The 27,236-nt window shown below is 39.2% G+C and overlaps 1 protein-coding gene across 20 annotated transcripts in view; it reads left to right on the plus strand.

Moving 5' to 3' along the window:
* The window catches only part of FOXP1 (forkhead box P1), an 869,046-nt gene that overhangs the window by 835,529 nt on the left and 6,281 nt on the right, over positions 1 to 27,236 (plus strand). For all 20 annotated transcript variants that reach the window (XM_061618617.1, XM_061618616.1, XM_061618615.1 and 17 more), the window contains 2 exons: positions 2,023 to 2,092; positions 10,800 to 10,966. In XM_061618617.1, the coding sequence (XP_061474601.1) occupies positions 2,023 to 2,092; positions 10,800 to 10,966 (237 nt within the window). The remainder of the gene's footprint in view (positions 1 to 2,022; positions 2,093 to 10,799; positions 10,967 to 27,236) is intronic.

Here is a 27,236-nt window from a genome sequence, read left to right on the forward strand (position 1 = left end):
CTGCAGGGATACTGACATGTTTATATCATGCTGCTGTTGGGTAACGCTGTATAACCAATTAGCAAGATGGATTTAGACTGATTTCATACTGATAATTTTACTTGAGCTTGCTCCCCTCTTGTTATCAAAAATATTTATATTGCTACAATAAACAAATTAAAACATTCAAACATGTACAGCTATTGCTGTGGTATTCCCTAACGGTGTGCAAGGAAAGTTTTTAAAAATACTGTTTGATGTTTAAAGTTGCATATGTCTATTTCTGTACAGAAACTCCTTAAAAATACAAAGGGCAAGGCCTAATTTCAACAGAGAAAGCCTTTTCCCCCAAATTTATATCTTTTGTAATAACTTGTTTTGTTCCACAGTTGTGGTGCCAAGTATCCAAAAATGATACAGTATAATGTTTTGCAGCTTTTTACTGATGATTTGGGATAAGCGTTGTTTTGAGTGGCCCCAGATAGAAATTGGCTTCAGGTGCAATCTGCTGGATGCTTCTGCTGAGTTTGTCTTTCTTCATTTCAGTAAGGATTATTCAGAAAAGGAATGAAGAGGATTCTTAGCAGTAGTATCAGATGGATTTCACCCTTCAGTGTTTTCTTTCAATGTACTTGGGCACATGTGGCTTGGACCCAAACTAAGCTGCAATACACTTTTTAAACGAAATGGAACTTACTTCTGAATCATAGGTCATTCACTTCAACCCCCTGCTAATGCAAGAAATCCACTAGGATTGTGCTGTACGTTAATTGCATGTAGGTCCCAATGAAATCAGTGTGAAAAGTGAGTTCCTGCTGGAATCGATGGGAGCTTAAGTCCAACTAAGTTAGGATCAACTCACTGTGTTTTGTAGAACACCTAATTTTTTAGGTGCTTCACAAATAATAGTAGTAATAATGATAATGGTAAAAGAATAATGATGATGATGATGATAATAATAATAATAATAATAAATTAAACTCCACATCAGACCATCTTCTCCTATCTGCTCAAGCACAAGGTATGTAGTTCACACATTGCAGAGAACTGGGGAAAGCAGAAGCCCAAATAACTAGTGGTTCTGGTTTCCCAGATTCCCTGTAATGTATGAACCAATCCTAAATCACTCATATGGATTGAATAAAGCCTGAGTAGGGAATCCACCCCGTTGCTTTAGAGTGGTTCCTTTAGAAATCATTCCACTGGACAGTGATTCCACCACAACTACTTACCTGTGGAGGAAGATGTCCACTAGTTCTATTCTGTGCTTCCCTTCTTCTGCTGAGGATGAGTAATCCTGTTGTATTTCTGCATATGGTATGATTGGATCACAGACATACATAAGAATTACTTTCCCTCAGAGAGTATTGAGTGTTGTGTTTCTGACATGAGTCACTGCTCTAAGCAAGCTTCCTTCGTTCAGAAGCCATGACAAGAATCGTGTCTCTCACAGAAACAGAGGATGTGGGATATTAGAGGGTGGATAGCCCTGTGTTTTCTACACTCTAAATATTTTCATGGAGGGTCTCCATTATAAGAAGTTCAGGAAAGATTCCAACAAAAAACTTGATTAAAGATGCCCTATAGATATTCTCCCAGCTTCGCATCTGTGAACAGCTCCTACAAGGCTCGGAGAACATTTAAATGATAGAACCATGTTGACTGGGACTGACTAACTTGGTTCTTTCTTATGGCAGAGGGAAAACAGTGTCAGTTCTGTGGGAAAGACCCACACTCTCACTTTCTGCATGCATGATTGCCTCATGTAAATGTTCTCCCAGTCATGGTAAGTAGCTCAGAAGACATCTAAAGGGCACTAAGACTCCGAAACCAAAATATGTGGCCTGAGATACAGTGAAAGAGTATTTTGTATTCAGTGTAGGTAAGGCCATCAAAATAGCTATGAAATAAATAAATAAAAACACCAATATGTTTTATTATGTGTTGTTTCTTTTCTGGTCTGGGAGAAAGCCTGGCCTTCTCGAAGCACAAGATGTGACTGTATTTAACCTTACCCTTTCTTTACATTTCTTCCTTGCACAGAAACCCTTCACTTATTAAAAACATGCAGACCAGCCACACCTACTGCTCACCTCTCAATGCTGCTTTACAGGTAAGATTAATGAATGTGGCAAATATGCCACATAGGCATGTGTGTCTTCCCTACTCATTTCAAAATATATTAGCCGTGCTCTAATTAGATATTAAATTTTAATTCCGTTAAACTTTTTTCTTAAGTGCATAAAGCATCATGGTCCCTGGAGGCAAACACATATCAGGCCGCTTCAGCATTAGCTAGATGCTTAGCATTTTGAATATTGTGGCAAAAAAATTAAAAGTTCACTTATTAATATTTATCAGCAGTATCATAATTTCCATCCTCTTATTTCAGAATTTCACTTGAGGCAAAAATACCACAAGTGTAATTACTCTAGCACAGCTATTAATGTGCTGAATGATAGGATACTGTGTCACATGACCTTCTATTGTTCATGGCTTTAAAGGGAAAGCAGATACACACACACACACTTTTTTTTTCTTTTAAGGATCTTTCAGGTGCATGTTTTTCTATTATTAAATAGCTAACGCATCACACTGGAAGACAAGAAATGTCACTTTTGTGCTGCTGATACAAATGTAAAGGAAAATATGTGGGTTAACACATATATGTATAAACAAGCAACTGAACATTTCATAGGCATGTAAAATTATAGAAATTTTTATAGACATATCAAACATGTGTTTGTCATAGTTCCATGTTCAAAATTCCTGTAAAACGTTCTCATTGACTAATTTCTTCCAGAAACAGATGCAACTAATAAACATTTCTGTGGTTGTCAGTGTAAAGAGAGAAGTGTTCGTGATTTTTCTATACTCTTTCTCGCACCTTTAAGGCCTTTAATTTTGCCACACACAGAGCACACATAAAGACTGCAATCCATCTCCTATTGTACTCAACAGGAAAATTCCCATCATTATAACTGAGCTGGACTGGATACCCACACACGTGTATGTATGCATGCATGCATGCACGCAGACACTTTAGTAGTGTATGTCTGTGAAAAAATGCTGCTTCTTTATTTGACCAACACGCAAAAAAATGTAGGCGGCAATTGTATTCAGTTCTCATAAGCATTCTTATAAGACTAACTGGGAGCAGAAATGCAGCATACATGAATTTGTTTATACCATAGCATTTCTGAAAGGTTTACTGGACTTTCACTTACTTTTAGAACAAGAAGCAGATTGATTAAGAAGGGACTAACAGCCTACATTATCCCTAATTACTTCAGTTTATGTAGTAGCTTCTGAAAAGCAAATGAAAGCATGTGTAAATGAAGCAACTGTAAATACCATTCATTAGAATCTTATTTCCCCCCGAGTCTTGTGAAGTGCAGTTTTTAAACACATGCTCTGTCTGTGGAATAGTATTAAGATTACAAGCACATTTTGCATTCATGAGGCTGAAAGGCAAAAATGAAGTGATCCGGCATTCCTTTAGCTTCTGTTAGCTATGTGACTAATTTCAATTAATATGCTTATCATACTGAACAGTTCGTGTTTTAGTTCTAAAACATGTGTTGTTGTCGTCATCTCCCCCCTTTCTTGTATTATGTGATAACGTAACAGTAATTCCTGTTCTCTTGCACTACTATCATTTACAAAAAAAAAGCCCACACACAACAGGAAGGTAGGATAAGTTTCAAATAACATTCAATAAATTAAGGGGCTTCCAGATGGGAGCTGCTTGTGCACACAAGTTTTTTTTGCAGCATCTACATAACAATGACATCAAAATGCCAGTCCATTTTTCTTCTTTACATTTAATCCAGATTTCCCCTTACTGCAGAAAATCCAGTAAATAAAAATGGCTAGGCTGGCTCGGGTGAACAGCAAACAGAATTAGGGGTGTGGCATTAGAGACCACCCACAAAAATGTCACCACACATGACAAACTGCCCACCAAAAAATAAATAAATGTGCTAATGACCTTCTACACCAGCACTATCTACAAATTATAACAGGTTATTTTGTTCCCAAACAATTGGAGCATGACTATTTCCACCAACTGCCTCAAGCTCAAGGCATGTTTGAATTTCAACAACCTGGTTAGGAGGAGCTATTCTCTCAAGGTCTCCACTTGGTACATGTGAAAGGTTACCTTGGGGTAATCTAATTATAGTACATATGTTGGACTAATTTTCTGTGTCTAATTGTATAGTATACATACACAGAGAGAGGACTTGCATAAGACTTTTTTATCACTCTTATAAAAGCCTTAGGTAAATATCACTCTTGCGCAAGACTTCAATATTAAATAAATAAATAAACCAAATGGATATGGATATTGTTCCCCCCTCCAAAAAAAGCACAGGCCTCTATTTTGCGCAATGTGAAATATGATGACTAAGCCTGGGAACATTTCCTGGAGTTGTTTTTTAAGGGGTATGCACACCCAGGTAAAGAAATAACTCTGCACATGCCCAGAACAGACAAAGGTATTGAGGGCCTTTGCAATTGAGGGGAAGGACAAAAAAAAAAAGCTTCAATCGCTGCTATGGACAGCAAGTGGCAGATTAGCAATGGATATCCATGACTAAAAATACAGGAACATGTGGACACTAACGTGCCAAATACACACAGAGAAAAATCAGATCTGAATGACCCATTCATGATACAAGGCCCCATCTGGAAAGCAATTATTTTGCTTCATCTTTTTCAGAGTAGAACCTGCCCCCAATTAAGTCCAGTTATGTGGCTCAGTCACGGAGTGAAAAGCAGTGCTTATGAGCATATAGAGAGTATCTCCTCCTTTTGAGCATATACGGTGTTCCTTCTTTTTCATTGGCAACCTCAATGCTGGCAGCCTCAACCCCACATATCTGGAAGGAATCCTAGTTCAAATATGGTGGGTTTTAGGTAATCATGAGCAATTAAGCATTATACATAACCATGCAAAATACCTTTTGTCTGCCTTATTATAAAGCAAGAAATCTTTGATGGTTTGATACTATGTTGTAGAGCAATATAGGCAAGAAATGGTTATTAGGCATGTGTGGAGAGATCATCACTTGTCAAGCCGTGTGCTCACTTTTTGCTGGCTGTGGTAATAGACTTTACAACCAGTTCCCATGTCAGCATCTCGGTTTGCAAGGCTACTGAAAACACCAGTTATTAAGCATGCAAGCTGGCTTGTTTTGTTGGTAGATTTTCCAGTACATGGCACTTTCTTCCTTCAGCTGTCATCAACCATTCTGTTGCTCTCTTGTCATCTGAATCCAAGGAACAGGCTTCTTGCTATATTTGATGGGGTAGCCCCACATTCCCTTTCTTTCTTGCCCTGTAGATGAAGTGGCTGTCTTCTGCACTGGTTTTCCAGAAGCACTCTATCTCTGTTTGCGATCCTTCTACTGTCTGCTAGTTGCCTAAACTCTTTTAGCAGGCAGCACTTCTACCAGTGATTAGTTCTCTAAGGGTGAAACAATCGTCAGATCTACTGATATGCTCAACCTGGTAGAACACAAAGGGAAGCAAAGGAAATGAATGAATATCTTTAATGGTCTTCTTCTTCTTTGTTTAACTATGTGCTACCCACATTCTCTTTAAACTCCTCTCCTAAACAACAAAATGCTTTGAGTAGCTGACAGTAGCCTAGTCATAATTTTCAAATATTTCTTGTAATCTTACAGGCCCTCCAAACTGTCATTGGAGGCAACTCTATCCTATGTTTGTAAAGCATTATTATCCCTTTCTATCTAAGATAGAAAGCTTCATCCAAAGGTCTCATGAATGTGTTGTGGTTAAATGTAGAAAAGTAGTGCTCGTGAGTAGTGCATCATGTGTTTTTGGATCACAGCCCTGAAGATTAAAAAAAACCCACACCGTTAGAATTTCTAGATTAATATTTCTGATCCATATCTCAGAATGTTGCCATATGAAGATCCCCTGTTGCTATTTATCTTGCTGCCTCTGGATGGAATTTGTCCATTTGCCCACCTGTGGTTTTAGAAGGGGGAGGTGCTGTTCCTGTTCTGGCTCTTCCTAAATAAATTACTTTATTGCAATTACAAGTTATCTTGGTGGTGGGAAGTGCGTGACTCATTATTTCTCAAACTGCAGGAAGCACGAGTCGTATGTTCCCCACTTCATCAAAATTATTTTTCTGCATCTGGAATACAAAAAAGATTAATATAATCTTTATTAGAGTAGCTTTTTTACAGCATCGCATAGAGATAGGGACTATGCTTCAGGGAGACCAGGTTCTGCAACCAGTGATGGCTGTGTTGAATCTGTTTCTACAGATTGCAATGCAGTAAGTAAAGAGTCAAAACATCTCAATGTTCAGCAGTATCAAACAGCACAAGATAAAGAACTAGCTTGCAAAATCTGCCACCACCACCCTGCTCCTTGCAGGAGTTTTGCAATACCATCTACACTATGGTTTGCTGGTGGTGTTTTTGTTTTGTTTTATTTAAGGACCAACTTTTTCCTCAGAACATCAGAGACAGCCAGAATCTGTGGCTTCTTGGGGAGGGAGAGAGTCTCTCAGAAATTGATTACCCTTATATATCTATTTATTTAGTGAATAGATTTGTATCCCATATTTTAAAAGAAATTCTCAGATGGCGGCCTATAAGGTACATAGGCCAAACAAATATATAACTATAATATGTAAAGTACAGAATTTACAACAAAAATAATCAATTACACTAAAATAACAAATAATAATTAGCCAGCACATACATTAAAATAGCAGTCAGCCCCAATGGAACCTTATAATGACAACACAATCATGGTAAAATAGCACCACAGATTTCAGCAACCCAATTAAAATCATTACAGAAAAAGCTGCAATGGGCAAACAGGTTTTCAGGGCCTGCTTCAAGCCTTGGAGAGACATATCCTGCTTTATAGCACATGGAACAAACTTCCACAAATGTGAAGCCACATCCAAAAAAAGCCTTCTCATTTGCTCTCACCAATCTGATTTCTGTCAAAGATGGGCACATAAGCCAGGCCTCAAAGTGGAGGCAGGCTGATATGGGTAAAGGTGGTCCTTTAGGTAGCCAGCCCCAAGCCATCTAGGGTTTAAAGATTAAATAAATTGAGAGAGGTGTCCCTCTGTCGAGCCCTGCCAGCCTCTACCCATAGAATGACACCAATTTCACACTGTCAGTGCATAAGTCCCTATTCTGCCCAACAAACAGGTGGGCAGGTAGAAGTACCACTGCTAAGAGGGGGGAGGGCTGACCTGGCCTGGAATCTGCTGGATCCTGAGCTGGCCCAGCTGCCATCACTTGGTGGTTCAAGCCCACTCAATGTGCCAGCTCCAGGCTGGAATAGAGATTTGCTTCCACACACACACACTTTCTACCCCGGCTAGCATGAGCATCAGGACAGCGGATGCAGTGGTGGCTCCTCTGTTCTGTCACTCCTGCTGCATCCAGAAGACAGTTTGAATTGTCCTTCTAAATGTCATCTGTCATTTCTTCCCATCATTTTGTTGGTTTTGTTCCTGAAGCTGCAGAGAGGCTTTAGCAGGGCCTTTCTAGATGACACCGTTTTTGCACTGGGAATGCACAGTGCTTATCAAATTCTTGAGTCTCTGTGGCAGGAGGTTCTCAGTTTCTCATCCCCCAACTCTCTTAATTGAACTGCTGGGAAATGTGAATCTTGCTCTACAATCTGTTGTCATTCTAAATGCTGTATAGAAGTGTCACAGACACCTATGGGCCTAGTGCCTGTAATGTTTCCAGCAGCAGCAACACTCCATTCCCCAACTGCTTTTTATGTACTTATTTTTAAAATGTATTGTTATTTCTTAAAGGATTATCGTTTTCCTGCTGCACCTCCTGCATTCACCTAGCCCTTTTAATCCAACAAGAAGGCGAACCCCAGTCAACCTCCTCTCTCTGGCTTATCTCCTCTTCACCCTTTTTGTTGTTGTGTGTTTTATGAGATCTTGCCCCATCCAGCTCTGCAGCACACATCATTTCTGGGATTCTCTCTCTCCTTTTCTTTCTCATACACGTATGCACACAGAGAAATTTTACTAGTATGCTAAGACAAGGCTACAAGTTTGTTGCATTTTCAGAAGGCACTTATGTATATCATAAGCAAATTACTCTCTGACTCTCCCCGATAGTCTCATCTGGTGGATAATATGTGAGGCTCAAACTTGACAGTCCTTTATTGTTACCCAGCTCAGCCACAGACTTCTTGGGTGGCCTTAGGTCAGTCACTTGCTTTCAGCCTTAGTTCCTCAAAGTTTTTTAGTGGAAATAAAATTGCCTTGCCTCACAGGATTGTCATACGGCTGAATGAAATGAAGATTGTAAAGACCTTGGCACAATAAATAGGCTATATAAAGAAGTGAGCAGTTCATCTCAATTATGCACGTGCAAAGAGGTGGTTTATCAGTTCCTTCCCTTTCTGTGAAGAACATCCACTGAGGTCCAATTCTTGCATTATTTTCCATGTGAATATAACCTAGTAAATACCTCATCTGAATGTTTATACCTAAGAGTTTGTATTTACAGCTTAATTGAAATCTTCCAAACTCATATTTACGCTGATGTGGTGAAGGGGAAGTATCAGGGAATATTTAATTATATTCCACTGCAGCTCTGAACTGGCATTTTAAAATCACTATTTGGCAATTTTATTACATTTGACAAGTAATGTGAAAACAAAGCAGCCAAACACTGCTGTTTTATTAATTTCATTGGAATTTTTGTGGGAGTCCAGTGCAAGCCCCATCAAGCTGAATGAAAGTTGTGTCAAAGCAGATGTCACAAATAAAAATAAGAACATGGAAATAATGTTACCAGGATGTTGCCTAAAATATTTTGTTCTTGCATACAATTCAGTTTTCATGAATTATATACATTAGAAGCACTCAGAGGATTTTCGAGTCCAGTTCCTTCCCCTAAACCAAGATCCTTCTTGCATCAACCCACATGTAGATCCAGCAAAGCTGTTAGCCCAGCATACTTGGGTGCAGTATTCACTGGCATGGCTCAGTCAAGTGGAATTATACCACAGGGAAGCAGCTCTGTGGGTACACATGAAGGTGTTTTGGGGTGCATAGTATACTATCACAAATGGAGAACTGGAGTGAGCAAACAGGAACATAGGAAGCTGCTTTTTACTGACTCAGACCATTGGCTCATCTAGTGTGAACCAAGTGAGTGGCAGCAATGTTCCAGGGTTTCAAACAGGAGGTTTTATGAGATCTACAAAATGAGAAGACATGATTCACTAGAAAAGACAATAATGCTGGGGAAAACAGAAGGGAGTAGAAAAAGAGAAAAGCCAAACAAGAGATGGATTGATTCCTTAAAGGAAGCCACAGACCTGAACTTAACAAGATTTGAACAGGGTGGCTCATGACAGATGCTCTTGGAGATTGCTGATTCATAGGGTCGCCATAAGTCGTGATCGACTTGAAGGCACATAACAACAACAAAAAATCTGAAGATACCAGAGATTGAACCTGGGACCTTTTGCATGCTTTGACACTGAGCTACAACACCTCCCGGTTTCCACGACAGAAGTATCTGAACAATGCATGAAACTATTTCGTTTTACAAAACCCGTCTATATGACTCAAGCCTTTTTAGTGCAATAGAAAGTATGTCAGGCTCAAAATCTGAAGGTCCAAAGTTTGATATAAGCTCAGTGGTAGAACATGTGCTTTGATCTCTAGCATCTCCAGTTAAAAAGGATCTCAGGTAACAGAGCTGATAAAGCCCTTTCCATGGTGCTGTCAGAGTAAACTATACTGAACTAGATAGATCAATAGCCTGACTCAGTATTAGGTAGCTTCATATGTTCATTTAAGTCAGCCAAACTAATCCTATATGCAAAGCATATCATAAACTTAGGATATGACCTGTAGAAAGACACCATTCTGGCCACACATTTGTAAGTATGACCCTATGCATGAAGGTTTTCTTGCTTTCTGGCACTGAGCAGACAACAAATATAAATTAGCAGAGGAAGGGAAAGAAGTACCTTCCTTAACCAAAATGTAGCCTTTAGTTAATGTTTGTAGATCTCTGCCTCTAGAGTACACCCTTTTGGGAGGGATAATTTTGTAGTGGTGATAAAATTCTCCAGTCCATTTGATGAGCCGCTGCTTACAAATGGCATGTCATATGAGGACTGTCATTGTGAGAAGAAGATTCAGTGATGTATGTGCAGTCTCTTTTGGCTTTGAGTGAATATTGGTGTTTAAACACATTTTTGCCCTGTGTATTTGTTATTATTTATTTTAAAATAGCAGCCATGTGGGTTAGTCAAGATCAGCACTCAAGTCCTTTAGATAAAAATACATCCTAGAGCTGTTGTTGGTGTCAGAAGGGAATGTGCCTTTGGTGGCAATGCAAATAGCAGATGCGGGACCATTTTTATCAGGATCATGGCACAAGGTGAAGTGTTTTTTTAAAAAAACCCTTCACTCACACTTGTCTTAATCCAGGTTCTCCCCATTCTACTTTTGATTTTTAAAGAAAAAAGATAAGCAAGCAAAGCCAATTTCACATTTAACATTATACGTCTTTAGTTCCAGTCATCATTTGAATTCTATGCTGAGTATAAATGGGGTGATATTGTCTTTGGTGGTACAAGTGAAGTTATTGTTAGACAGAAAACAAGTGAGCTACACTCTAGCTAGCAGTGGAACTGATTGTGTGGACATTTTATCCATTATATTTAATGAAGACATAGGACAAACAGTGTACTTTGCAATTCATCTGTAGCACATGTATAAGCATGTGTTGCTATGGATTCTCATGTCTTGTTCTGTGACTCGACAGGCTTCAATGGCTGAGAACAGTATACCTCTGTACACTACTGCTTCCATGGGAAATCCCACTCTGGGCAGTTTAGCCAATGCTATGCGGGAAGATCTTAATGGTGCAATGGAGCATGCGAACAGTAATGGGAGTGACAGCAGTCCAGGACGTTCCCCTATGCAAGCAATGTAAGTAGAGAGGAAAGTTGCTGTTTGTTTACATTTATCTCCCCCCCTCTCTCCCACTGCCCCCTTTCGACTAAGTTAAAACTCTAAACTTCAGAAGTGTTTGTGCTGACTTGAAGAAAAGGAGTTATTTGTCAGCTTAAACAATAAAACAATCATCACGTCAATACAGTCTTGACACACCCATCTAGCTCTGAACTTGTTAATTCACTTGTCATTCAGTCTTCTGACTCTTATAACACAGGTTTGCACAAATGGTATTATACAACTGCATTTATTTCAGATATTTTTTGCCTCCTAATTCTATTCCCATCTAATCATTTCACAAATCTGGAAATATCTGTCAATATCTATTTTTCATGGCAAGCTAAAATGAAACCACCTTGTTCAAAGAGAGATAACTTTCGAGTACAAGATGTTGGGGTTGAACTATAGAAGATATTATGGTGCCATGGTTTCCATTTATCTCCTTTCAAGCTTTTTGATTGCATTCCAATCAAACACAGATACATTTTACTGACTTACAATTTGGCTAGATAAATTACACATCCAAACCTCCTCATTAGTTAGTAAGTTTCTCCTTAGGCTGTTTCACTCTGTCTCATGAGCTCACCCATAATATAATAAGGGCTGTAATTAGTGAGTTTGCTCTTTCCTTTTTTCCTGATCTTGTTTTATTCTTCCTTTTTGTTTTTAAATAAAATTCCATATTCAACAACAGCGACAAGGGATGGCCCTCACAGCTATTTTGCTAAACCATGGTTTAGCATGAATGAGCCTCCACAAACCGAAGCAAAGCATTAGACTTGCATGTTCTCTCTTCCCTTTTCTTCCTGTGCAACTGGAAGGAGGACAACTTCAGCTTAGTGTCATTTACATACCAGGAATCCTGGTTTAAAACAATAGTTAGTTAAACAAGGCAGTTTATAAACAGACAATAGTTTGAAGGTGGTTTGTTTAGCAACTGACTAGATTTTGTTTTAAACCTGGATCCCTGGTTTGTATTTAATGTGAAGCTGAAATTGTTTGAAGGTGAAATAAGGGGCCTTCAGAATGTCAGTATCTTGGAGCAATTCAGCACGTCAGGCCAAGCATCAGTGGCTGACCGAGGGCTGCTGAAGCTGGGAGGGTGGACCTCCCGCTCTGAGATCACCACTATTGGGTTGCAGGCATGACCACAAATCACGACCAGATGTTGGTGCAGATCGTGGAATGAGAGTTCCACTTCCAGACAAAACCATCCCTACACATGTGCACAGTTGGCATCAACTTAAATATGTCCGGTTGCAGCAACACAAGTTGGAATGGCCAGGTGCATTGGGGGGGGGTACTGTGGTCTGGTGCGGCCCTGCAGCACATACTGGAACTTTCAGGTTTGTGCAATTAAAGTGGATTAAAGGGCTTTCTTGCCCTAGTGCAGGGGACTTTGACCCTCCAGATGTTGCTGAACTACGACGGCCCTCATCCCTGGCCTTTGGCCATGCTAGCTGGGACTTATAGTTCAGCAACATCTGGAGGGCCACAGGTTCCCCACAGCTGCTTTAGTGCTGTAAATCCTCTTTAAAAAAGAAATGGACTTTTAGGAAAGTGATGCATAAATGCATTGAAAAGTGTGGAATAAACAAATAACTAATGGAAAGGCATATAAACATCCCACAAGCAAATCAGGATGAGTGCAGGATGGATGCTCGTATAACCACCCCACAAACAAATCAGAATAAATGCTTAATAAAGACTGGATTATATAGCCACAAGAGCAGCTGTATACTATAGTCAGCATGAATCTTTCACATTCCACAATGTTAAATTGAAAATACCCCCCATGCCATTCTGATACTTCCCATAAGCTCATTTTAAAACAAAACCTTACAAATAGTCCTGAACTCAGAAATGCTTACTTAACATAAGAACATAAGAAGAGCCTGCTAGATCAGGCCAGTGGCCCATCTAGTCCAGCATCCTGTTCTCACAGTGGCCAACCAGGTGCCTGGGGGAAGCCCGCAAGCAGGACCCGAGTGCAAGAACACTCTCCCCTCCTGAGGCTTCCGGCAACTGGTTTTCAGAAGCATGCTGCCTCTGACTAGGGTGGCACAGCACAGCCATCATGGCTAGTAGCCATTGATAGCCCTGTCCTCCATGAATTTGTCTAATCTTCTTTTAAAGCCATCCAAGCTGGTGGCCATTACTGCATCTTGTGGGAGCAAATTCCATAGTTTAACTATGCGCTGAGTAAAGAAGTACTTCCTTTTGTCTGTCCTGAATCTTCCAACATTCAGCTTCTTTGAATGTCCACAAGTTCTAGTATTATTAACAATCCTCTAAGTTTCACCGTGATACACAAAACAGTCAGAGAATCAAGACTTCAAAGTTTAAAAAGAGAGAGAGAAAAGCCAGACCCTTTTTGGACTTGTTTCTGTCAGAGTTCTCATAATTCATTGAAATTAATTAAAAATCAGCCATGTTCACAGAGTACCTGTAATCTTATTACTGACCTTGCCCCATACTCTGACCTTCATCTTCTGCACTTTAGAAGTTAAAAAAAATGCCTGGCTGTTTTTTTAATTAATTTAAGAATTTTAGCATTGAACTGAATGATAAGGCTGGGCATGCTCAGTAAGAACCAGCTGTCAGCTTTCTAAAAGCCAGACTCACAGCTGCTTGGCATGCCTAATCAGGGGGCCACACCAGACCTTTATTTCACTTTAGACAATCATGACCTCCCCCAAAGAATCCTGGGAAGTGTAGTTTGTAGCTGAAAGTGTAGTTTGTAACTGGGAAGTGTAGTTTGCTGAGAGGAGACTCTTATTCTCCTGACAGAGCTCCAGTGGCCAGAGTGGTTTAACAGTGAGCTTAAGCTCACAATCTTAAAAAAAAAATCCTCCACTTTTAGAGGTACTGAAAGTGACTGTAGCAAGCTGCATCATAAAACATGACCATGAAATTATTGGTCCTGTTGCCAAAAGATCACCTAGCCAATTAATAAAATAGTTTAAAAAATAATTTGTAGCCCTTCTACTTCAAAGTAATATGAATAAGGCATTGGCAAAAGTAGGCTAAGTCAAAAGGTAGGAAAACGTTAACCTACCCCACCCTAATAATTAGTTATGAAGGTAATTAGAATTTAATGGTTTTTAAACAGTTTCCAGCTTGCATCATATGTTGAGCAGGGGGTAGAGGAGAAAGGAAATCTAAAGCTCATAATGCTTTGATATTTCAGCATTTTAAATCAGTGCACAATGTGCTTTGAAAAAAAGTTTTTAAGAAGGCACCATTCATTTTTAATTAATAATTAATTTGAACATTGTCTTTAACCATGTACTTCAATACATTTGAATGTGTTTAGCTTTTTACAGGGATTGTTTGTGCAGTATTAATTAGCATTCCCAAAGCAGAATGATATTATATTCTTCTAGTAGTGTTTGAATGGATTCCAGGCAGTTGTAGACACAAATACTTTTAATCTCTCCATTACAATTTTAAAAAATATAATCTTCTCTAATTCTAGAAAAGTTGCTGGTATTTTGGAATTTTATGAGGAAAACATCTTTTTTTCCCCATGAGTTCAGGTATTTAAAAGATGCACATAATATATTTTCGATGTAAACCTGTGTGCTTTTGCTTTTTTAAAAAAAGAATTAGGGCAACTAAAAGGGATTAGTGTTGACATCGGTTGAAATCTGCAGCCAATATCTGTTTTCCATCACATGATTTGCATAAGTGTGATGCACATTTAGGAGAAGGATGTACGGGTTATTTGGCATTTTTCTGATCATGTGTTTACACACTCATTCTCAATAATGAGAACTAAATTTTTAAACTGAAGTTGGAATATTGCAGTAAAGAGCCAAGGCAGCCATATATGTCTCACGGCCCACTGCCACCCTAAATGGTTGCATACATGATCTCTTAGAATAAAATGAGTCTACTCATTTTTGCCTTAATTTTTTTTATCCAATCAAAACATAAATCTCTAATTTTTATGGGGCATGGGGGAACTGCCCACCTCTGTTTTATCTCTGATAACTGGCCATTCAATGAGTGCTAGGCAACTTTTTTATTTTGGGGCACCTTCTGAAAGTAGGCAACATCTGTTGCACTGTCACTCCACTGTACAAAATACTTGTGTACTGTTGTTTGCTACAACCTTGTCTGTTTTCATAAAGAAATTCCACTCATTTTGATGTCATGATATTTGAAGTATGTGGTGTAATAGCAGAGATGCTGATGGTTGCTAGTGAAGTAAGCAAAGAGCAATACAGCAGAAACAGGTCCACAGAATCATTTTGGTGTAAGAACATAGGCTACCCCTCTCTGATGTAATTATATTCTGCACTTCACATAGGGCTAGATGATGCATTCCCATGAAAAAGGATCCTCTTCATAAGACCTGAGAAAGAAAGTAGTACTGTCTTTGCAGCTACCTTTGGGGTTTGGGTTGGCAAACTACTCTTCAATCACAGGTACACTAAAATCCCAGATGCCTGGATTGTTTTCTGGACGGTAGCAATCACTTGTCCATCATGGAAGACCAGAAATTAAGGCATAAAAGCAAACCAAGTTTGCTTACAAGTTAACTTACAGTACAATGGTATATTCAGAAGCAAGTCTCTTTGTCTTTAGGGGGCCTTCGTCCAGGTAAATGGTTACCAGATGGCAGATTAGGCTTTGGTTTAGGGTTGGCATTGGGGGAAACAGGGGTCTTATGCCTTTAACAGCTGTATGGCAGGCATACATTCAACAGGTTGAACCTTTTCTATTACTGAAATACAATTATAGGAAGAGCTTCACCATAACTACTCGCTAATTTGGGTTATGTCACACACCCTATGGCAGCCATTTTGTGTTATGCCATGCCCCATGGCAATCTTTTTGTGATTGGTGCCCCCAGCACTCTCAAAATTTGAGATGTGCCCTATAGGCCAGAAAAGGTGGCCAACCCCTGGTGTAGACAGTGGGTGTTTCATTCTAACTTTCTCTTGTCAGTTGGTTCGATCTGCTGTCCTCAGTGTCATTCATTGATATGACTTCATTCATTGGCTAAAAACCATTGAAATGTGGGAGCAGGGAAGTTTCTCGCAAAACAAATGAAGAGAATAGTGCCCACATGGTTTATCTTGTATTGTGGCATCTACAAGCACTAGGGACATTATAAAAAAGAACAAGAAAACTGCAGATCTGGGGGTTATAGTTCATCCAGGCATAACGTTTATAATGTTTATTTATTTATTTATTATTTGATTTATATCCCGCCCGCCCTCCCAGCAGGAGCCCAGGGCGGCACAATGTAGTGCTCAGAGTTTATACTTTTAGCTAGATATAATTACATGTGAACATTCATTACAGGATATTAATACCATCTTAGGTACTGCTAAGTACTCCTGAGCTTTCAGATTTCTGTTGAGTACCTTTTTACAGTGATTTTTTTTCTTTTCCTTTACAAAATACATTTTTCTGCCATAAATTAATTTGTTTTTAACAATTCTGATGTATTGGAATAGATCAGTCCTTAAAATGTAAGCACAAACTAGAGTGCCTTGTTAATAATAATGATAATATGAGAACTAAGCAAGTATAACATTCTAGCAGAAATCTTATTGCCATCCATTCATTGCTTTTTATGACACACTGAAATGCTTCTCCCTACCCCCTTCCACTCTTTTGAAACGTTAGAAAGTCGTCACATAATTACAGCTTGGGGACATAACACTTTCATCCTGACATGCTCCAAAGGTAGCCACAAAGCAAATGGTTCCATGCTATGTGCACCACTAGAACACAGTGTCTTTAAACAGCATTCAGCATTATTAAAAACTCCTCTGTTCCCAGAGTGGACAAACAAAATAATTACTCAGATGTAAAAAGAAGGGAAAGTTGTACTCATTGAGGTTATTTAGAGTTAACCCCTTCGGAAGCAAGAGCCACGTCAGCTGAAAGGAATGGATGGGAATTCTGGTAAAAAGCAAGGAAAAACAAAGCATTTATTAACTTCAAGTACTGACCTTTGGTGATGGTGTTTCTTACTGTTTTCTTCTCCCCCCCCCCGTTGTAACAGGATTTATAAAGGACATTTATATAAGAATTCGAGCCAGTGTGGAAAATATAAAAGATGCTGCTCTCCAACACTGAACAGCTCTGTAGTGTCAGAATTTTGAGTAATGTGTGAATCAACGCTTTTCCATTTTCACATGCCTTAATAGTATCCTAGTAAAAAAATTCCAAAGAGGGTTATTTTAGGCAAGCAGTGGTTGTCTACTGACAGCATTTGCTCAAATTTTAAGTTCTTATATCACTGGAAAACCCAAACATTTCTCTTAGGTTTTCATTCATTTGACTTTTGTATTCAGCAAACTGAGAATGAAATTCTGTAGAAGTACCTAGGGAACCTTAGAGACAAGAGCCCTTTTGATAGTTCATCTGCATAAACTTGGATCCAGTCTTCACTGAAATTGCTTTCTGCAGCAGTACATCATAATTTTGCCAGAAACCAGTTGCAGAGCATCTTACCATGCTTTCAAAACACCATCACCTTACCAGGGGAGGAAAGGGACATCATCCTTGCAAAAGAAGTAGCTCTGAGAAAATATGTCCAGCATGCTTCTATAGTGGAACTTGGGCATTACCCTTGGTGCAGAGACATGTCATTCTAACCTTCACAGTAACTGCTGTGTTTAAACTAAAATGAAACAGAGCAGACATATGAAGACCCTTTTTCTACCATGAAGTCAGGCCTTGCTGAAAGGGTTTCTGCACTTATGTCTCATAAGCACTTGGTAGAGGTTTTCAGAACAGCTAAGAATAAGATCATAATGTTGTCCAGACACACAAATCAGAAATGAATCTTTAGCCCTCTGTAGTTTTATTGAGGAAAAATAGTTAAAAAGAGAGAAAGGCTGCAACGGATGATTGAAGAAACTCTTAATATGGTTAAAGAGAGAAGAAAAGCAAAAGGAGACAGAAACAATGTCAGAACCCTAAATGCAATAATACAGTGACTAGTACATAGGGACAAAGAGAATTGTTACAATAGTTATTGTCAGAGCTTGGAAAAGTTACTTTTTTGAACTACAGCTCCCATCAGCCTAATCCAGTGGCCATGTTGCCTAGGGCTGATGGGAGTTGTAGTTCAAAAAAGTAACTTTTCCAAGCTCTGGTTATTGTATAGAAACATAATAAAAATGTAAATGTACTGCCTTCAAGTCGATTCCGACTTATGGCGACCCCATGAATAGGGTTTTCATGAGTCTGAGAGGCAGTGACTGGCTCAAAGTCACCCAGTGAGCTTCATGGCTATGTGGGGAGTCGAACCCTGGTCTCCCAGGTCGTAGTCCAGCACCTTAACCACTGCACCACACTGGCTCAGAAACAGAAGAGGACAACAAAAAAGGTAGAACAAGCCCTGTTCCAGCAGAACAGAGCCCTATTCCAAAAGATTAGAGAAATGAAAGGGAAATTTAAGCCAAGAGTAGGGGTGTTGAATAATCAACAGGGGAACACACTGACTGACCGAGATAAAATAAAAGGAAGATGGAAGCAATACACTGAAGAACTCTATAAAAGAGATGCAAGGATGACAGTTTCATTCACGAAGGAACCTATGATGAGGAACCAGAAATTTTAAAATGTGAGGTGAAAGCGGCTCTTAAAATACTTGGAAGAAACAAATCACCAGTAACAGATGGTATACCAGCAGATGGCTACAAGAGCTGAGCTCTTCCCTTTCACTGAAACTGAATCTGTCCAAAGTTTGACAAATTTGTCAACAAATATGGAAGAGAAAACAATGGCCCACAGACTGGAAGCGTTCAATATACATCCCAATTCCAATGAAAGGGGATCCCAGGGAATATAGTAATTATTGAACTACTGCCTTAATATCCTGTGCAAGTAAAGTAATGCTCAAGATTCTACAACAAAGGCTCTTACCATATATGGAGCGATAAATGCCAGACATCTAAACTGGGTTTAGAAAGGGAAGAGGCACCAGAGATCATATCGCAAACATACGTTGGATAATGGAATGAAACAAGGAATTTCAGAAGAAAATTACCCTGTGCTTTGTAGATGACAGCAAAGCTTTTGACTGTGTAGATCATGAAAATCTATGGAATGCTTTAAAAGCAGTGGGGGTGCCACAGCATCTGATTGTCCTGATGCGCAACCTATACTGTGGACAAGAGGCTACCATAAGGACAGAATATGGAGAAACCGATCGGTTCCCCATCGGAAAGGATGTGAGACGGGTGTTTTTTATCACCCTATTTGTTTAATCTATATGCAGAACATGTCATATGAAAAGTGGGATTGGACCAAGATGGAGGTGTGAAAATTGGAGGGAGAAATATCAATAATGTAAGATATGCAGACAATACCATACTGCTAGCAGAAACCAGTAATGATTTGAAACGAATGCTGCTGCTTATTATTGTTGTTGTTGTTGTTATTTGATTTATATCCTGCTCTTCCTCCCAGCAGAAGCCCAGGGTGCAAACAGAAACACTAACTACACTTTAAAAGATCATAAAAACAACATTAAAAGCATTTTAAAAAAACTTTAAAAACATATTTTAAAAAGGGTTGAAAACATATTAACAAGCAATTCTAACACACTGTGATGAAAGTTAAAGAGGAAAGCACAAAAGCAGGACTACAGCTGAACATCAAGAAGACTAAAGTAATGACAACAGAAGATTTATGTAACTTTACAGTTGACAACGAGGACATTGAACTTGTCAAGGATTATCAATACCTCAGCACAGTCATTAACCAAAATGGAGACAATAGTCAAGAAATCAGAAGAAGGCTAAGACTGGGGAAGGCAGCTATGAGAGAACTAGAAAAGGTCCTTAAATGCAAAGATGCATCACTGAACACTAAAGTCAGGATCATTCAGACCATGGTATTCCCAATCTCTATGTATGGATGTGAAAGTTGGGCAGTGAAAAAAGCTGATAAGAGAAAAACCAACTCATTTGAAATGTGGTGCTGGAGGAGAGCTTTGCGCATACCATGGACTGTGAAAAAGACAAATAATTGGGTGTTAGAACAAATTAAACCAGAACTCTCACTAGAAGCTAAAATGATGAAACTGAGGTTATCATACTTTGGACACATAATGAAAAGACATGATACACTAGAAAAGACAATAAAGCTAGGAAAAACAGAAGGGAGTAGAAAAAGAGGAAGGCCAAACAAGAGATGGATTCCATAAAGGCAGCCACAGACCTGAATTTACAAGATCTGAACAGGGTTGTTTATAACAGATGCTGTTGGAGGTTGCTGATTCATAGGGTCATCATAATTGACTTGAAGGCACATAACAACAACAGTGTTATTGGGTGCCTAGGTTCCACACCCACCCCGATAGCATGCAGCTTAGCAAGTGACCAGGAAATACAAGCATATAAAAGAACCTCTCTCTCTCTCTCGCACACACACTCACCTCACATATTAGCTATTATAGTTATCTTCGTTATTAAATTTTACAACACAAGATTATTTCTTCACTTCAACCTACTCATACATGTAAAAAAGGTTCAATAGAAAACATGCTACATGTTGGTAAAAACTATGGAGAAAGATATGGGTGTGGCAAAACAGATCTTCTGCATAGTTGTGTTTCCTCAAAGCTCTTATAAAAACAGACCATGAGAGCTCTTGGTAGTCTAGTTGGTAGTATAGTTCTCTCAGAGTATAAGTGTACAATGTAAGTGCCATAGGTTGACTGGGGTGTTTACAGTATATGTTGCTGCTTTGTGTTATGAGGAACTATTGTGTGCTTCATGCTTCCCAGACATGCTTTTATCAGTTAAATAACTCTTAGATGAAAGAACTAAGCAAAAGGATCATTTCTTCCTGCTACTCCTTTGCAGGAAAAGCCATATGTTGAGGCAAATGCCTTTATATTGATCTAGTAGTACACAATTCGAGTCCCTGATCTGGATAGGAGATTTGAGATGTTCTTGGCTATGAGCTACAGTTGGTTCACTTGACACTTCTGGAGACTTTCTCGGCCATCACTGGTATATTAATGAGCCAGCAATGCTATCACGTGGCTTGGTTCTCTTTGACATATACATGGCCCAGTTCTCTCTGTCTGTTGACGTGTGTGCGTTGTTGCGTGAAACAGCATACATTACGTTGGAGTTAAGTTGAGCAAGTAACTTCTTCAGAGCATTAGAGCATGTTAAGAGTCTTTTATTAAGACATTATGGCCATAGGCTTAAGAGTAAATACATGTAGAGTTTCTTCAGTCACCCCCCTTCTGGTACATCTTGTAGAGTGCAGCACCAATTTACCAGTATAACCAGTAGAGTCCAGTAGCGTTTTAGCTTGTGTATCAGTGCCAGTCGCCGACCGAAATAATAGACCATCAGCCAAGTCTTTAAGAAAACAAAACTTTACTGTTTTCACACCGTGCTCCGTCTCTTGCTTACCAACCAACTCTATAATGCTTTCCTATTACCCCCACACCTCTGTGTGCTCATTGAAGCCTTTTTATTGCTGCTTCACTTATCAGTTACAGCTGCAGCCTGACCTTGGGCGTTTCTGCCAAGTGCTGTCAATTACCGGCTTCACTGTGTCTTTAACTCCTAACAGTCTTGTCTGGAACTGGCTGTGTTGCCCACCTAAGCCTGACAGCCCCCACCTTCCAGACAGACGTTTCAAGTTACAATTTTAAATTTTTTCTCACAGTACAATTATACATTTCCTTTGTTACATACATTTGCTTTTTACTTTGTACAGTCTTCAGGCATTTTTCACTTTTCTACGTTCTTTACACATTTAACACATATATGCACAGTCACTGTCACCTTCTTGAGCATACTTTGCCATTCGTTTTCTTATGCTTTTGATGAACAGAGTATCACTGTCTGTTATTACTTTGCACTGTTTGTTTTCCTCTTTGTTTGTCTCACCCTGTATGGCTGATACTTGGAAACGTTCTGGAGGTTTCCCTTTGTTTTGTCTTGTTGACCTCCTTAATGTTTCTGTTTCTTGTTCCTGTTCTGTATCTATGTCTGTGCTTGATGCACTGCTACTGGAATCAGAGCTGCTTGTCTCTATCTCCTGTTTTGTTTCTTCCCTTTCCTGTTTTATTTGTTGAGCAGGCTCTGTTGCATTTATACCATTTGTGTCACTGCTTTCTAAATTTACATATGTTCTGTGATTCTCTGAGTCTTGTTCTCTGAATGTTCTAACACTCCTGCTGAGTGTTACACTACCATCCTGTGGAACCCACACGCGGTAATTCACATGTTGAAACCCCAACACATATCCCTTTTTCGCTCTGGGAGCCAATTTTCCCTTTCTCTTTCCCTTGGGAACATGCACCCAGCATGGGGAACCAAATCTCAGTATGTGTTGCAATCTGGGCTTTCTTTTATACAACATTTCATATGGTGACATGGCAATAGTTCTATGCAGTACTCTATTTTGAATATATGTAGCATACATTAAACTTTCTCCCCAGAAAGATTGATCAAGGCCTGAATCCTTTAACATTGCTCTCATTGCATCCTGCAATGTTTTGTTTTCAGCTGTCCCATTCTGATTCACATTTACAGCAAGGTTTATTCCTTTCATTTCCAAATATTCTTCCAGGGACTTTCCTGTGAACTCCCCGTCCTGGTCAGATCTAATCTGTTGCACCTGTGTACCATGCTGCACTTCTACTCTGTTTAGAAAACGTTTTAATTGCTCTGCAGCCTCATCTTTTGTTTTCTTTTTTTTTTTTTTTCAATAATTTTTATTCAGATTTTCATAAAACATACAAGACAAAATCATAAAACATTCAAAGACAAAAAACAAAATCAAAAATAGTTAAACAAAAAGAAAAAAAGAAAAAAAAACAAAAATAAAAAATAAAGAGTAAAATATTGACTTCCCATTTGTCAAAGATCAAATCAGTTATAAGTCTATAATATATAACAATCCTGTCTCTTAAGTCATATTATAAAATCACTTTCCTCCAGTAGTTATCTTACTTAATCATCAAATCTCATAAACATTACTTTATTCTTTCCACAAAAAGTCAAAGAGAGGTTTCAATTCTTTAAGAAATATATCTATCAATTTTTTTTTCCAGATAAGCATATCGATTAATCCATCTCATTACTAATTATGATAATCTTGTTGTCATAACCATAGTCAAAATAAACATTTCAATTAATCCATCACATCAGAATCTGTTAGGTTCAGTAATTTCAGTAGCCATTGTTCTATTATCCCTATTAGTTCCATTTTCCATCTTCCATCTTCAATAGTCTTGTTAAGTCCAGTAATTTCAGTATCCAATCTTCCATTATCAGTATTCCATAATAATCTTGCTGTCAAAGCCATAGTCATATAGTAAGAGTCTGATGGGAATTACCTCTATCCCAAATATTTTCTTGCCATCCATTCTGAATAGGTTGCTGAAATACTGCTGTAAAATCATATCTCTGTTCTTTTTTTCAAAATACACTGGGTCATCTCTTGAAAGTTTTTCCATTGTCACATGGCTGCAGTTAATTCCATAGATTTTCTCTATATTGGGCTCCATCACATCATTCCAGTCCAGAAGATTATCCATGCCATTGATAACTTTATCTCTAGAATCTTCATTAATTTCTTCAGAGATAACATTGAGTTCCAAACAATAGATTTTATTTCTAAAGTCCATAGACTCCAAATCTTGTTCCTGTTCCACGTTTGTTCCAATCTCCGGGATCTCCTCTCTCACAGGGACCCCTGTTCCAGTCTCCAGGGTCTCCTCTCTCACAGGGACCCCTGTTCCAGTCTCCAGGGTCTCCTCTCTCACAAGGACCCCTATGTCTTTAATCTCCTGTGTCTCCAAACAATAAATTTTATTTCTAAAGTCCATAGACTCCAAATCTTTTTCCTGTTCCACGTTTGTTCCAATCTCCGGGGTCTCCTCTCTCACAGGGACCCCTTCCAGGGTCACCTCTCTCACAGGGACCCCTATATCTTTAATCTCCTGCTTCATTTTACTCAATTCAATTTTCAGCTCCTTACAACCCTGTCGCAGGTTTTGTTTCGTTATCTCAATCTCATCCATTATTTTCTGAAACATAGTTATTTCCAGCTTCTCAGCCACTTTCTTAATTGCCATTTTAAAAGAAAAATATAGGAAAACCACTTCTTATTTCAGCAACAATTGGGTTAATACTCCAAACTTGGTGACATCACAGTATAAACAGAGCAGACAGCCTTATCTCTCCATGTTTAAGTAAACAAAATGCAGTTCCCAGGATCGAAACAATTAATGGCGGTCGTCAGAAAACAGATTCGTCAAAATAAAATAGACCAAAAAGAGAGTAGTCTCAGACAATATAATATTCTTCAAAATAAAAATCTGGAATAGAAATCCCTCTTCTGTGTATATCTTTAGAATGCAAATCCAGGACAGCTTTTTGCAACAAAAACAGAGATAAGCTATTAATTAGTGAGTAGCAGAGAGAAGTTATGGCTCCCCAGTGAGATGTCAAAAACCGATCAATCTGGCAAATCTCTTTTAAACAGCAACAATTTAAGTCAAGTAAAAGAAAAATATAGAAAGAAGGGTGCTTGCCTGTTAGTGCGTTCTCTCTTAGAAGATAAGATGAACGTTCGCTTTTCCAGATAGAGCTTGTTGTTAAAAATCCGTCCCACCTTCGTCGGCTGGACCTCATCTTTTGTTTTCAATAACTTTATATGACAAAATCTTGAAAAATCGTCAACAATCACGAGAAAATATTTAGCACCACCTTTTGTTTTGGGAAATGGTCCCGCTAAATCAACATGTATTGTCTGATAAGGCTTATCTGTATTTCTTTCAGCTACTTTGTTAATTGGAGCTACAGTGGCCTTTGTCTGCTGACATATTTCACACTGCATGTATTGCTTGCAGTCTTTTAGTTGTACATCAGCACTGAATTGCTCTGCCTTTTTCACAGTCTCATAATTTACATGCCCCAGCCTTCGGTGCCATTCATGGATACACCTATCATGTGTTTTCTTATGCATTACTAGTGAGGCTTGTACTGCAGGGTTTACATTTACATAGAACATGCCTTCCTTACAATATCCTTTTAGGCACACCTTTCCCCTTTTCATTATTTCACATTTCTTGTTACTGAATAACACGCTATAACCCATTTGCAATAGTTTTGAAACTGACAGAATGTTGTTAGTTAAATTAGGCACAAATAAAACATTTGTCATTATTGTTTGTAAAGCACCTAACTGTACAGTACCCTTACCCATCACCTGTTGTTTAGTGCCATCAGCTAAACTCACGTCTTCCTTAGCTGGCACCATTGTTTTAAATAGACTTTTATCTTTTATCAGTGAATGGGTGGAACCTGAGTCCAGGACCCACAAACTATTGTCTCTGTTAACAAAGTCTTTTTCATTCTTTGTCTTTGCACTCACCAACTGCACGTGTGAGGGTTTTCTTCCGTCCCTCCTCCTTCTCAGTAAGTCACAGTCCCGCCTTAAATGATGCAAGGAGCCGCAGTTGTAACAAACTTTAGTCCCAAAAGCCTTTATCTCAGTCTTTTCTTTTCTTTCACTCCTTTCGTTCCGTCCCTCTTGCCTTTGTTTTGTTTCTTTTCTTCTCTCCCACTCTTGCTTTAGTTTGTCTGCAACATATCGAAACGAAAGTCCAGAATCGGGCATCGCTTCAAGCGCGCTGATAACAGGATTCCAAGAGTCATTAAGTGTTGAAAGAGTGATATAGATCTGCTGCGTTTCAGAGTGTTCCACTCCCCTTTCTTGTAATTCTACAAACAGGCTTGTAATGTTCATTAAGTGTTCTGACATAGTTACTTCGTCAGTTAGCTGCATTCTGTATAGTTTTCTCGCAAGACTTATTCTACTGCTAGCTGTTTCTTGAACATAATATGCTCTTAAAGCAGTCCACATTTCTTTAGCAGTCTCTTTACCTCTTAGAAGCAGTAGTTGCGAGTCTCCAACAGCCAAGATAATTAATGACTTCGCTCTTTCATCCAAGCGTAGCCATTCAGCAGGTGGTGGAACGGAGGGGGGTTGTTGGTCAATTACCTGCCATAAATCTTCTCTGTTTAGATAGGCTTGCATCCGCAGCCGCCAGCATGAGTAATTTCGTTCAGAGAGACGTTCCAGTGGAATGCCAGCCAAAGTTACTCCAGTCATTCTTGCAGACCTCTTATCACTTTGGTTTCCAGGCAACACGGTTCTCTATCTCTGCTTTGCCGCTCTCCCACAGCTCACCAGCTCTCCGGCTCAGCTTCCTTCGGTTGTCCGGCGTAGCACAAGCTTGCTCACTGGTTTTAACTGGGTGTTACTGGTTTGGAACTGGGCCCATAACCCTTGTAGAGTGCAGCACCAATTTACCAGTATAACCAGTAGAGTCCAGTAGCGTTTTAGTTTGCTTATCAGTGCCAGTCGCCGACCGAAATAATAGACCATCAGCCAAGTCTTTAAGAAAACAAAACTTTACTGTTTTCACACCGTGCTCCGTCTCTTGCTTACCAACCAACTCTATAATGCTTTCCTATTACCCCCACACCTCTGTGTGCTCATTGAAGCCTTTTTATTGCTGCTTCACTTATCAGTTACAGCTGCAGCCTGACCTTGGGCGTTTCTGCCAAGTGCTGTCAATTACCGGCTTCACTGTGTCTTTAACTCCTAACAGTCTTGTCTGGAACTGGCTGTGTTGCCCACCTAAGCCTGACACATCTCTCTTCAAAGGTAAACACAAAAGAGAACCTCTCCGTTCAGAGGCAATATTCAGAAGACCAGCCTCACAGTTCAGAGGCAATATTCAGAAGACACAACTTACAGACTCTGTTAGAACTTTCCCAGTTGCTATCTCATGTTACCATGACAACCGCTGGCCTTGGATGTCTGCTCACTCTCAGGCCAAGAGATAACAGTTACTTCTCCAAACTTGCAGGCTTTATGGAAAACAACTAGAGACAGTAATGCCCATGGGTCACAGCCCAACACTGTCTTGGTATGATTCCTGGTTATACACCAAGCAACTGCTCATGAATGTAACAGGCAGAAGTTGATTCTTGACTTTTACATGTTGTAAAGACAGCTTAAGGAAAGGTGTCATTCCTATCCACTCAGAATGTCTTGACTATTTTAAACCAGTTCAGAGTGCAAGTTTATATACTGGATGCTTGTGTTCATGGTTATTCTTTTATCTAGCCAAATGAAAGGGTTGGATACAACATCCAGTGCTGCAGGTTATAAATCTAGAGAGACTTGATTTGTTATTACTTTATATTAAGCAATGGTATTAAGC

The sequence above is a fragment of the Rhineura floridana genome, chromosome 3 (assembly GCF_030035675.1).
Source record: "Rhineura floridana isolate rRhiFlo1 chromosome 3, rRhiFlo1.hap2, whole genome shotgun sequence".
Lineage (NCBI taxonomy): Eukaryota > Metazoa > Chordata > Lepidosauria > Squamata > Rhineuridae > Rhineura > Rhineura floridana.